Here is a 13,395-nt window from a genome sequence, read left to right as displayed (position 1 = left end):
GCGGACTTATAAAAAATATTGGGGGGGCCCGGGAAAGCTCATGAATAATAAATAAGCTCATGAATATGCAAATAAAGTGGCTCCGGCCCTAAATAGGGCAAGCCACGCCCCCCAGCCAGCCAATCGGCTGGCTGGGAGGTGTGGCCAGTCGGGATTCCCCTGTTCTCGCGGGGGCCAGGAGGAAGGAAATTCCCCCCGGCAGTGCCTTGGCAGTGGCGGTGGTGCTGCGAAGCAGCGAGGCAGGAGCCCCCGCCCCCGGGGATTCCCTAATCTCGCGGGGGACGGCCGGGGCTCTCCGACTAGGGCGCGCGGCTGGCTGGCTGGCTGGCGAGGGAGCAGGTGGGGAGGAGGCGGGGGACGGCGGCGGCGCTCTGCTGGAAGGGCGCCCGAGATTATTGGGGGGGCTGAGCCCCCCCAAAATTTTTTTTGAGGGGGCTCGAGCCCCCTCAGGCCCCATGGAGTCGGCGCCTATGGAGCACATAGATGATAAAGATCCTTCAGCTTCCTAGCCCAGTTCACTAATGCAAGAGTTCACACTGGAGGAGCAGGAATTTAGTAATCCTCTGAATAGCAGCTGAGGAGCATCACAAGTACAGGGGGTGCTCTTGCCCTCAGTTTCTGCTTGCTGGCTTTCCATAGGCATCTGGTTGGTCACTGTGAGAACAGGATGCTGGACTAGTTGGGCCATTGGCCTGATCCAAAAGGGCTCGTCTTATGTTCTTACTTTAGATCTAGTAGAATTGGGCAAATGAAATGTTTAGAGGCGAGAATGTCACATTGTCAAACTCTTCCTGTTCATGAAAAGGCAGCATACCAGGAAGACCACTAGGCTAGAATCCTTCTTTGAATAGCATTGCATAGGCATAGCATTGCATAGGCAGGCATAGCATTGCATAGGCAGGCAGAGTTTGACCTCCGGTCACTTCGAAAGAGCCACCCTCCATGTGAATTTCTGAAAGTCGAACAGAAATTTCCTTACACTTTTAGAGAGAGCAGAGCTGTGCTATTTAAGATATCCATCTATATCTATCTAGCAATCATTTCCACATAGAGAAGAAATAATGCAATCTATAAATGCGGTAACAAATCACATATGTAATCACAAAAGGGAATGAATGAATGACAGTTGTTAGGCGTAGGCAAAGACAGTTTTATTGAGATCTTTATGGAAAAGGAAAAATGCTACACAATTCCAACAATGGTTAATAGCAACACAGACTGACATATTATTTTAGCCCATGCTTAATAGGTTACATCATGTAATTGTGATACAGCAGAGCCAGTGCTTAAGATAAAACAAGTGAGATTTAAGCAAGCTGCATTAGATTGTTAATCAAGCAAATACATGCCCCAATTTAATTCCATATTCCTTTGTACTTCAGTGTTCTGTTTCTATGTTATTGTGTCCCACAGGTAAATATGCATTTAGTCATTTTAACTAGGGGTGCAATTCCCCCCCCCAAAAAAAAACTAAAAAACAAATGAATGAGCTCCATTAGTTTCCAAGTATCACGAGAAATGAATAAAAAATAGAAACAGATGGGGCAAACAAATGAAAATCCTTTTGATTAGTTTCTCCCATTCATTAATATTACTGTGCTTTCAATCATTTCTCACAAAACACAGTTCTGAAACATCCCATTGTTTAGCAAACTGAAACATTGAGAGAACTGTGTGCAGGGAAGGGAGAAGGTATTGTGCACTAAGTACATGAAAACTGTCCAATCTGAATAATAAAGTCCTCCATGCTGAAGGTAACAACCCTTTTTAATTGCTTGTGAAATGGGGGGGGGGCATTTATCCATTCTGTCCGAATCATGGCAGGGCTGATGGCCTTACTACACCTGAATATTTCATAGCATTTGGAATGGAAAACACTAAATGCTTTGGGAGACAAGCTAGGGATCCACCGTGATTAACTTAGTACAGAAAAATGAATGAGGCTATAATGAATAGAATATGAAATGACTAGGGCTGCCAGAAATGACAGAGAACAAAAATGTGCCTTCTTAAAGTAGCATTTACTATTTCAGAAGTTCATACTTTGTCACACTCTCCCATTTCAGTGGGGCTTACTCATGCGTAAGTGTTCACAGGATTCCACCCTTAAAGTTCAATGGATTGAGAGCTAAGCAGAGGGTTTGACTATCCCATGGACAGAAGTGAGAGTGAAAAGGAGCAACTGGGTCATACACAAATTTAAATCAATATACAATAAATCCAAGTGTATGCATAGGAATGGGCATTAGATTTGGATGAATTCTGCTATGTACTGAGGAGGCTGCTTTGTACAGATTTGGGGCTTGTTTGAGCTGAAGCAGGATCTCTCTAAACCACTTCTGAAACTATATAAGGAAATTAAGAGGTTCTGATATTCTAAAAATAAAACCACCTGCAGACGTTGTGTCTGCAAAAATTGAAGCATTCCATCTCCTGCTTGGAAAAAAACAGATGACGCCAGCATAGGAAGGCAGGTTGGAGTTCTATTTTGTGACTGGCTGGAATCAGCGGTTCTCAACCTGTGGGTCCCCAGATGTTGTTGGACTACAACTCCCATCATCCGTGAGCTCTGGCCTTGCTAGCTAGGGGTGATGGGAATTGTAGTTCAACATCTGGGGACCCACAGGTTGAGAAAGGCTGATTGCAGCTCTTCAATCACAGTGCTTTGAGGAAGGGATACTGAAGGAATGTACTACCTTGTTCTGTGCTCTGTTACGTGTGTAACAAACTCTCTGTCTTGCTTAACTGACTCTGGAGACATTTGCGAGATTTCATTTCACTTTTAATTTGTAAGCTGCCTTTCTGGTCACGACTGGACCTAATGGTCAGGGGTCCCTTTACCTTTATACACAAGGCAGTTTACAATATCTTGCGAGACCTTCCCAGATCATACACAAGAGCTTCCCAGAGCCAGTAAATAAGTCTGAGAGCTTAAAAGCTCTCCACTGCAAGAAAACCTGGTGTGGAAAGATTTTTTTAAGCTCTCCGCCTTGCATGCATTATATCTGTGTGATTACGGCAGGCTACCAAATATGTAAAGCTGCAATTGCACAAGTTGCAAGTCAACTGTACTTCCTATTCATATACTTCTTACACGTATACTTTGAGATGCTCCAGTGATTTAACTGGGACTTGTGCTGACTGAGTATTCTATGAACCAGCTATTTGCTACATTAAATCATTGCTTATCCTCTTCGTTTGTGTTCACGTTACATGTGATAAGATAAAGAATTAAGAGGTATTTAACACACTCTCTGGCTGAGAACACCTCTCTTTACATTATGCAAACTCCATTAGTATTATTGTAACCATGCAACTGGAGAAGAAGAGGCCCTGTCTTTAGCAATAGCTGAGGCAGAAATATATATAGACATAAAATAGAACAACGTTCAAACAGAGTTTTCGCTACAGCCAGATGTAGCTAGTGAAGTGGTTTTCTGGCAGGAACCAGCAGCCTCTGATAAGTAGGAAGGGATAGCCAGTTTTCAAACATAGCTATCAGAAGGTAGCCAGGAGGGAAGGAGTATTTTAGACAACAAAGTGCAAGGAAGAATGCTTGAATAGTGCTAAGCACACTCTTAGCAAAAGCCATCACAGAGAAACCGTGAGGTAGGGATAGCATCCTGCAAGCAAGTAGTTGCTGACTAGTTAGGATGATTAAAACAGAGAAGACTACGGGGTCTGCTAGTCAGCAACTATACATTTGCATAGTGCTGCCCAGGATACCCTCACTGCTACATCTGGATGGTTTGGGTAAAGGGCAAACTTTCATCTCCTCTCTTCCTTGCCTCACATGTGATGAATGATTCCTGCCTGAAAGCCACCTCCCTCAGCTGCTGCTGGGAGCAGCCCTAGATCTCGGGAGGTTTGCATTTCACTGCCTTTAATACTGTATCCCATTTACTGTTTTTATGCTCCAATTGCTTCTTCCTAAATTTGTGCTGAAATAGATCGTTTGTGTCTTCATCCTCAGCCTCAGATATGATTTCCATTTTTTGAACAACCAGTTTAAGGAGGTCATGCTGTTTCTCCATAAGTGCTGCAATATCTTTAAGCCTAAAACACAAAAAGACATTTATTTATATCAGGATGCAGAACTCTTCATAACATTAAATACAAAAAAACTTTCAACATACTTCATTCATCTCTTGGGAAAAAATACTTAAAGTGTACTTATACTACTTTAAGCTATGCTTTTTTCTATATTTTAGACTATTTTAATTTAATTCTGATCCAGAGAACTGCATCAATCCACAGTGAAAAAACAGAAAGGGAAATATCTGCAGGCAAAAGGATTAACTATTTAGTAGTATGAACAATGCATTGCAATACTGATGATCTTTCTCAAGGGCATTTTGCTACTCCTTTCATAAGATGCAGAGTATCTTTTTTCATTTGTTTTATGTCTTCATTTTTAACCAGGGCAGTGGTTGTTTTAACGCTATGCTTCCAAAGCTGTATTAAAGCATGCACTATGGAAGGCATGGAAAATTCCTTGTTTTTCGCCCCTCTCCTTAGTCATTTTTAGATGTCCTGTAGGCCAAAAAGTGGAAATGGTGCAACCTGTATCCTCTTCAGCCAAGAATGTGGGTTGGTGGTGGTGGGGAATAACAGAACAGCAATGATAATAATAATAATAATAATAATAATAATAATAATAATAATAATAATGACTTTTAATGTGGCCTGCCAATCTTTGCTTTTTCTTTGGGGCATGATTCTGAGAATGACCGCTCCCTGCATAAAACGGGGGGCGACCTTTGCGTGGGCATGCGCAGCCCCTGGATCTGGAGCGGCTCCATTCGGCATAGGCTTGGCTTTGCCTTCCCTCAGGTGGGATACCTGGAGGTCTCCGCCTACCCAGTTGTCCAATCCCACCTGGGGGAAGTGTTGCAAGGAGATCAGCCCAGGTGGGGGAGGGATTACCTGCCCACACAATAGAGGGAGGATCTTTAAAAAACTCTGCAGTAGCTTGCTATCTTCATCCTGGTAAATAAGGCTTACAATGAGATGTAGATTCTGGACAAGTAATCCTACAATGGCTGCAAGTAGACCATAACACCATTAACACTGGCATTAACTAAAATCTGACTACTTTTTTTTCTTTGTACAAACATTTAGAAAGCAGAAGAAACACCCAATAAAAAATACCTGTACTTCTGTTTCAATACTTCTAGTTCCAAAGTTGTGTCAGCATTCTGCGTATTTGCTGCTATATCATTACAGCCAAAGCAATATTGAAACACACTCTGCAAAAACAAAAAACAAAAATTCATAGAATTTGTTCACATTATGAAGATTTGCAGTTTCGGAGTGAGAAAATATAAATTTTGGTGGTATCACCAAGAATTAGGAGTTTTCCCAGAGAGACTGAGTTCAGTTCTGTATTAATTTGAGTAAGGAAAGACATATTGATTTAAGTAATCAACTTTCACCCCCTTCCTCTTGTGTTCATATGTTTGGATAAACGCATAGGACTCAGAATACAATTTAGAAGGAATTATTCATCCATCTTACCATAAATCCACAATATCTTGGCCTATTAGGATACACAGTGATTGAATCCTGGTCAACTCTGCTGAGAAACCAGTATGGCAGTTTCTTCTCCAAATTTGTGTGAAGACTGACCTGAACAAAATGACCACATTTAAGATGACTTAGCTCAGAATAAACCAAGGTATTTCTCAACTCTAATTCAATGATAGCCCAAGGGAAAGTTTCACCCATTGCAATGAGTATAATAGCCAGAATGTCTGTCACAAACCTGCATTGCTATTCTTTTCAGTGCTGCAAATTTCTGCACCTCTGCAATGTCACCAACAGCCAAGCCAATCTATAAAATGCAAAGCAGAGTTAACAAGGCCATTTTGATTCCCATGCTTTTCCTGCGTTTCCATTCTGTTCCACATTAACATTATTTCTGAAAGGAAATAAATTATTCCCAAATGTATAAGGAATTAGGTTTTCAAAATTAAAAGTAACCTTACAGTATACTATAGCTGTCAACTTTTCCCTTTTCTTGCGAGGAATCCTACTTGGAATAAGGCAATTTCCCTTAAAAAAAGGGAAACGTTGACAGCTATGCAGTATACCACTGGATGTAATTATGTTGCAGCGAAACAAAGCATTTGCTCACATCCAGATTTAGGAAGCATTATCGCATAATACCACAGCTTTTTCTGGTGGCTGTCACAGTTTTATTTATTTTATTTCGTAAAATTACTACACCGCGTGATTGTAAAAACAGAAAAACTGCTCAAAGCAGTTTTCAGGAAAGATAAAACAAAATCAGTAAGAAGAATTAACAACAATAATTTAAGACTTTCAAAAAGTTAAAATGGGAGGGATGTTTTCAATGTATTTTCAATGTATTTTCTCTCTCTTTGTTGTAAAGTATAAAGGGTTTTTTGGGGTTGTTTTTTTAAAACACTTTATTTATTTACTTCCATATTACATCATATTGCAAATAAAACAAATAAAACAAAGTCTTCAACATGTCAATCAAACATCATATTATTTTGTCCTTCCCCCCTCTCGATTTCCTCTACATTTTGAAATTACATTTATCTTTGCATTCTGCATACTTCTTGATTCATCGATATATTCTTATTGTCCTTCCTTACTAACTTGCATTAATTTAAATACTTTGCATTTTTAATCTAGGCATATTAGCATATCTTTTTTTGAGCATTATTTTTCCATATATTCATCGAAACATTTCCACTCCTTTTTAAATTTTTGATTCAGTTGATTTCTGTTAACTTTCCCTCCCTTGAAGGTAGAGTTTGTGATTTCCATTTAGCCACAATCACTACTCTAGCTGCTGTGCTTGCATATAAGAAGATTCCCCCCCCCCCCGGTGGTATCTCTTCTCCTATCAATCGAAGAAGATATATCTTTGGTTTTTTAATTATTCATATTTTCAACATCTTCTTTAATTCTTCATGTATTACTGTCCAGAATTTCTTAATTTCCTTACACCTCCACCACATATGTATTGTTGTTCCTATTTCTTTGCCACATTTCCAACAGAGATTGGTTTTCAATTTATACATCTTTGCCAACTAAACTGGTGTTAAATACCACCTATGGAACATCTTGATAAAATTTTATTTAATTGTATATGAGGCGGTAAATTGAATATCTTCTCGTCAGAGTTTCTCCCAATGCTCTAGATAAATAGTATGTCCGACATCTTGGGCCCATTTGATCATCGTTTCTTTCACTTCTTCATCCATAAATTCCCAGTCCGGTAAGAGATTATATGTTTTAGATAGCAATTTCTTACTGTTTTGAATTATTATAATATTAAATTTTGAATCCTCTCTTGTAAAGCATTTATTTTGATCAGGATTAATGTATACAGGGTTTTGGGTTTGTTTGTGCTTTGGTTGTGATTCGCTTTGAATTGCGTTTCGCAAAAATAAAGCGGCCAATACAATAAATAAATAAAGTAGCAATAAACTAACAACAGACGAAAACTAGCATCAACTTTCTAAATATCTGTGTAGACTTCTCTAAAGAAAAGCGTTTCTAGCAGGTGCTGGAAAGATTACAGTAACAATCAGCCTGACCTGGTACAAGTCAGCCTCCTCTGAGGCAATAAAGTTGCAGAAGCATGGAGGAGCAAATGCACCTTAAAAGGTGAACAACATCTTAAGTCTAATTCACTATCCGCTCACATGAAGCCAAAACGCAAAAATGGTCAATGCTGCTATCTACTTCATCTGTAATATTTTCTGAAAGAAAATTTATCCCTGTCTCTCACATACAAGTTAGAGAGAGAGACAGACAGACAGACAGATATGCAAGCAGTTTGGCTATAACACCAGCTTCCATATTTAACACATTTAATTCTTACCAACAAGTTCATAAGAAGGATTGGAATAAGGAGAGAGAAGATAACAAGCATTGCAAAACTCAGGAACGGATATGGCAGATGATCGGAAAGCATTGGTTCAAGGAAAGCTTCACGATAATTGATATCTCCTAGCATCATGGCAAATGTCTGCATTACAGAAAGATATGGAGTGCCATATGTTTCCTACAAAGAAATTTTAAAAAGGAGAAAAAGGAGACATAAAATACATATGGCATCACGTGAAATAGCTTTAAGATCATTTTTTTTTCAAAGAGAGGAAATCCATAAAACAACTAAACAACAATCACTTTTAGAATAGAATAGAATAGAATAGATTCTTTATTGTCATTACACAAGTGCAACATTGCACAAGTGCAACGAAATTGGATGCCATCCCTTAAAAACAACAAAAGCAAAACAACAACAACAACCAAACAAACCACATTCCAGCCACACCCACACCAACACCCATCAAACTCCCAGGTCACACTATCGAGTTACAGCATTCAAAAAGGCCACAGCTCTTGGATAGAAACTGTTTTTCAGTCTATTTGTCCTTGACTTGATGTTTCTATATCTCCTGCCAGAAGGCAGTAGTGCAAACAGACTGTGTCCCGGGTGAGATGAATCCTGCAGGATGTTGTTTGCTTTCCTAAGACAACGGGAACCGTACAGTTCTTCCAAAGATGGGAGAGGATGACCAATAATCCTTTGGGCTGTGGTTATGACCTTCTGGAGCACCTTCCTCTCCCTAGCTGTACAACTGGAGAACCAAGCACAAATACAGTATGTAAGAATGCTCTCTATGGAGCCTCGGTAGAAGGACACCAGCAGTCTCTCACTCAGATTGTTCTTCTTTAAAAGTCTGAGGAAATAAATTCTCTGCTGGGCCTTCTTCACCAGAGCAGTGGTATTTGCGCTCCAAGTCATGCCCTGATCGATAGTTACTCCCAAAAACCTGAATTCCGCCACCCTCTCCACCCGTTCCCCGTTGATATACAAGGGCTGAATGTCCGCCTTTTTTTTCCTGTAATCCACCACCAATTCCTTGGTCTTAGCCGTATTAAGAGCCAGATTGTTCTCTCCACACCAAACACAGAGCCGCTCCACCTCGTCCCGATAGGCGGACTCATCCCCTCCTGAAATGAGCCCTACCACCGTAGTGTCATCAGCAAACTTGATGATTTTGTTGCTGGAATAGATGGCTGTACAGTCTTCTTTTTAACAGAAGAGTGCAAAAAATCATTTCCAGTGTTTGGAATACAAGTTCCTTCCAGCAGTACATCTCATTTATTATGTTTCGTTGTGTTTTTAATATTTATTTGGGAGCTGCCCCAGAGTGGCAACCCAGTCAGATGGGTATAAATTGTTGTTGTTGTTCTTCAAGTGCCTGAAATAATAAAGGCATCAACCTGCTGGCCATTAGTCCCAGAATTTATGACTGTCAAGCGCAAAACACACAGAAGAGTTTTCACAATATTATGCATTGTTGCTAAAAAAAATTTTTGTAAATAAATGTAATTTCTATTTCTAATAAACAAAGTATTACACAATGGTGACATTTCTAACCTGTGAACCGAGAAGAACATGGAAGCTGAGCCCAAAGGCTAACATCAAGAAGAAGAAGACAATGATGATCCGGATCAACGTCCTCAAAATTTCCCAAAACATCACAACATATATTCCATAATTCTCAAATCTAGGAAGATATATATGGAAAAAAACCATAATTAACTATATATATATATATATATATATATATATATATATATATATGCTTTCGTAGATTTTCACGGGTATAGGAATGCAGGTTTTGGTGTCCTCGGGTGTCTTCCCGTGTAAAAGTTGGGGTGTCTGGGCGAAACGTCGCCCAGACACCCCAACTTTTACACGGGAAGACACCCGAGGACACCAAAACCTGCATATATATATATATATATATATATCCATCCCAGCTATATGTATAGCATCAACGTATTATGCTTCTGTGAAGGAAGCTGACAAACTGTCACTGGTAATTGGCCCAATCTAGTAATTAAGAGTGTTTCCCAACCTTGGGCCTCCAGCTGTTTTTGAACTACAATTCCCATCATCCCTGACCACTGGTCTTGCTAGCTAGGGACGATGGGAGTTGTAGTCCAAAAACAGCTGGAGGCCCAAGGTTGGGAAACACTGGCTAGGCCTCCATATACGGTTTCCATAGTGGTTGAGTCCTTCAGTAGCAATAGCATTTTTAACCTAGGTGACTCTACCTCTCCATCAGGGTTAAGGGCCCCTGTGACCCTCCAGCTGATGTCAGACTTCAGTTCCCAACATCTTGACTCATTGGCCTTGTTGACTGATACCATGTGAGATGAGGTAGCTCCCTCATACCTGGTTCCCAGTCAACTCTAGCCATATACATTGCAAGCACTGTAGTTTACCTTTGCAGATATAGCAAGAAATTCATCCAAGACAAGAATATAGCAATTGCACCACACTCCCACTGCAAACGAACTGGAAGTTGAATAAATAAAGATGATACAAAAATGATGTTTGTAGTATATATTGTCCAGTCGAGGAGATTCGAATAATCCAAGAGATACTTAAGTTTCTAGAGTATAAAAAACAAAAAATAGGTGTTAACACTGTCAAAAATGAATTAAAACAGATTACACCTCATGTTCTCTCTGTGTCGTGAAGGAGGATAAAAGGCAGAACTTTGTTTTAACTGCACATTAAAAAACACTTCAAGAAATGTGAAAGGAAGGCCACGTGTGTATATATTTGCGCCTCGAGGCCCCCAGGACCCACCCCTGAAAATAACTTCACTCAGACACATATTTTAGTTTTAAGTTTTGGGGCAAATTTTGGCCACAACTTTATTGAATTACAATCACGTGAGCGGTATTGGCTTAGACATTGACTCCTGACTATAACTGACTCCACCTCTCTGGGTGCAGTCCAATGGGCTAAACCAAACAAGGGAGCAACGTCGATGAGGACCAACCAAAGCTCACTCCGGGGTTCCTGTGGTCCTGGCATGGACCTAGCTCCTCAAGCGGGCTTCGGACAAGATCCACGACCCCCAGATTCCTTTAATGGAATACCCAGTTCCTGGAGGGGCAGGTGATGGCCATACCTCCCCTCCCCACAATCCAACTGAGCCGATGCCTCACCGCCACCTTACAAGTTGTGACGATTGCTAAGAGGTAGGCAAAAACCAAGTGGCTAGAGCCAATTTGCCAAATGGAAAAAATTCCTACCCAGCCCCCGTTCCGAAACAGGCGACCCAATCCAAAGCAAGGCCAGACGAAACTACCTAATTCTAGGGAGGGCAAGTGTTTGGCAGCATGACGCAAGTGCCCCTACCTGCGTCACGCTGCCGCCTTTTAAAGCCCCTGGGATCACGCCACCTTCTGGGGATTGGCTAAAACAGCCTGGCGTGATCCAGGGGCTATGGCCCAGGGCTTTAGCTACTCCTCCCACCAATTAACCCCTATGGGTGAAGTCCCAGGGCCCGCGCGCAACCAGGACCCTCTAATAGGAGGATCCCATATATACATACCTGTTGGAAGAGTTGTATTATTTCTTTGCAGATCCCAAATAAGCTCATGATAAAAACTAAACACATGCACACTTTTGTGAAGTATGAGCTCTGAAATGGAAAGAAGAAATATTGTAAATGGTAAGACATCTGTTTTCTTTAATATTATTTTAGTCGCAAGGGGCGCTGTCCACCACCCCCACACAGAGTAGCTACTCTGTTTTCAAAAGTTTGCTGTCTCTCCCAGCATTACTGCCATGGCGAAAGATACAGCCACTGTCCCAATGCAAAAAATTAAAATGATACCTTATTCGCAAAAGGCCCTGCTTTAACAGTTCTGTTGGAAGACCCCTCTGGTTCTATGTGGATGATCAGGAGCGTTAGAGGCATTAAGCCAAGACAATACACAGCTAGATTCATGAGATGTGCTCGAAACCCATAGGCCATCCTGTAAAGCAAAATTTAATTCGGTATTATAGACTGTGACCATTTTGTACAGGAGTTCCTTTCCCTGCCCCCCCCCCCGCACATTGGTGGAGCGTGTATAAATGTGCCTCGCTCCATTATGCCCTGCCCTTGCCCCCTGTTCAGCTTCTACCAGATCCAAAAGGACCCACACACCAACGATTGCACATCAGTTGGACGTGACTAAAATGGTCAGAGTATTATCAAAGGTCAATATTTTCCATGCCACTGGGAAAGCATAAATAGGATTCCGCCTCCCTTCCCCCGCCCTGGTAAAACTCAACAGCAAGGATTAGACGTCTCTGCCAGCTTGAAAGCAGCTTTCATTTTCCCTTAAATTAATGGAATATGCATAAATACAATTCATGTACATGATGTTTGCGGGAAGCTTGATATACTGTTTATACAGCTCCTATAAATCCCATGTCCATGCACTGGAAATCTCAGTGGAGATTTCTCTCTGCCAATGAACCTTAATAAGAACAAAATTAGTGTAACAGTGGAATCCTAGTAATACAAATACCTACCATTTCATGAGTAAATATTCTGTACAGACAGGATGGCTGAGCAGTTCAACACGATTATGACGGACCATGGCCTGGGGTGGGGGGAGATACAGATTGTCCATTTATGCAATTAAATATTTTCAAGCTAATATTGTAACTGAAAGCTATCTCTTAACTGCTTCATAGGTTCAGGGGAAACATATCTGTGTGAACACAAACACACACACATCTTTAAACATTACAGTGTGGTATCTTTATTTTAAAAATGTGAAAAATATTTAAGAGTTGATAATTACCAATTTATACTCCAGGAAGAGAAAATACTGATGGAAGCCTCACATTCTCCCAAGAGTTAACTAAAACATCATTCAAATCACGTTTATGTTTATCCTGATGCAGACAGTCAGGATAAATATCAAACCGGATGTCTTAAATGATATGTTATTAATTAAGAAAATGTTGCTTCAAACAAATTGAGATAGAACCAAGAGTGGCTTTGCTCTAGAGGAAAGCGCTTCCACATGTGTTAAGTGGAACACCCAATTTTTGCTAATGCACCCATTGAAGTCCTCCATGTCCCCCCAAAAGCTACTCCTGAGGGTTGGAGGACCCTCTTGAATTGTCTGGAATATAACACAGAGGGTTGCAGTAGGCTGGAGGGAGTCATAAAAAGTGGGTGTTGGTTGGGTGACTGGCAACAACTCGGCCACTTAAGAAATTGGAAAAAATAGTTTATAAATGTATTAAAATAAATATAATATAGAGTAAACAAAACAAAATAAAGTAGTAGGTTTGAAATCACATTAGCATAGCTTACATTAAGAGTGATAAGTGGCTCATACACAATATCATCATCTTCTTTTAATTTCTTGGTAAGCTTCAGTGGGCACTGAAGATATCTGAAGTTATATTCAACCTATACAAGTATGAAGCAAGATCATCTCAGCTTAACTTTCAACAACAAAGAACAGTATATTCCTATATGCCTTTGAAGCAAACCATGAAAAGGTGCAAGCACTGTCTACTAAAATTTGAAT

At 40.5% G+C, this 13,395-nt stretch overlaps 1 protein-coding gene across 4 annotated transcripts in view; it reads right to left on the bottom strand.

The window, feature by feature from the left end:
- Positions 1-479: 479 nt before the first annotated feature.
- Positions 480-13,395, bottom strand: part of TRPA1 (transient receptor potential cation channel subfamily A member 1) — a 44,838-nt gene continuing 31,922 nt past the window's right edge. For 3 of the 4 annotated variants that reach the window (XM_077932912.1, XM_077932911.1, XM_028736708.2), the window contains 11 exons: positions 13,176-13,274; positions 12,380-12,450; positions 11,694-11,835; positions 11,409-11,498; positions 10,285-10,454; positions 9,431-9,560; positions 7,862-8,044; positions 5,765-5,833; positions 5,518-5,628; positions 5,152-5,249; positions 2,003-4,056 (listed from right to left, as the gene is read on the bottom strand). In XM_077932912.1, the coding sequence (XP_077789038.1) occupies positions 3,852-4,056; positions 5,152-5,249; positions 5,518-5,628; positions 5,765-5,833; positions 7,862-8,044; positions 9,431-9,560; positions 10,285-10,454; positions 11,409-11,498; positions 11,694-11,835; positions 12,380-12,450; positions 13,176-13,274 (1,368 nt within the window). In that variant the 3' untranslated portion in view covers positions 2,003-3,851. Of the gene's footprint in view, positions 732-2,002; positions 4,057-5,151; positions 5,250-5,517; positions 5,629-5,764; positions 5,834-7,861; positions 8,045-9,430; positions 9,561-10,284; positions 10,455-11,408; positions 11,499-11,693; positions 11,836-12,379; positions 12,451-13,175; positions 13,275-13,395 lie in introns of those variants that run through there. The other variant, XM_077932913.1, reaches the window with a different exon arrangement.

Source organism: Podarcis muralis, chromosome 8, assembly GCF_964188315.1.
Source record: "Podarcis muralis chromosome 8, rPodMur119.hap1.1, whole genome shotgun sequence".
NCBI lineage: Eukaryota > Metazoa > Chordata > Lepidosauria > Squamata > Lacertidae > Podarcis > Podarcis muralis.
This window is presented reverse-complemented; position numbering and strand designations above follow the sequence as displayed.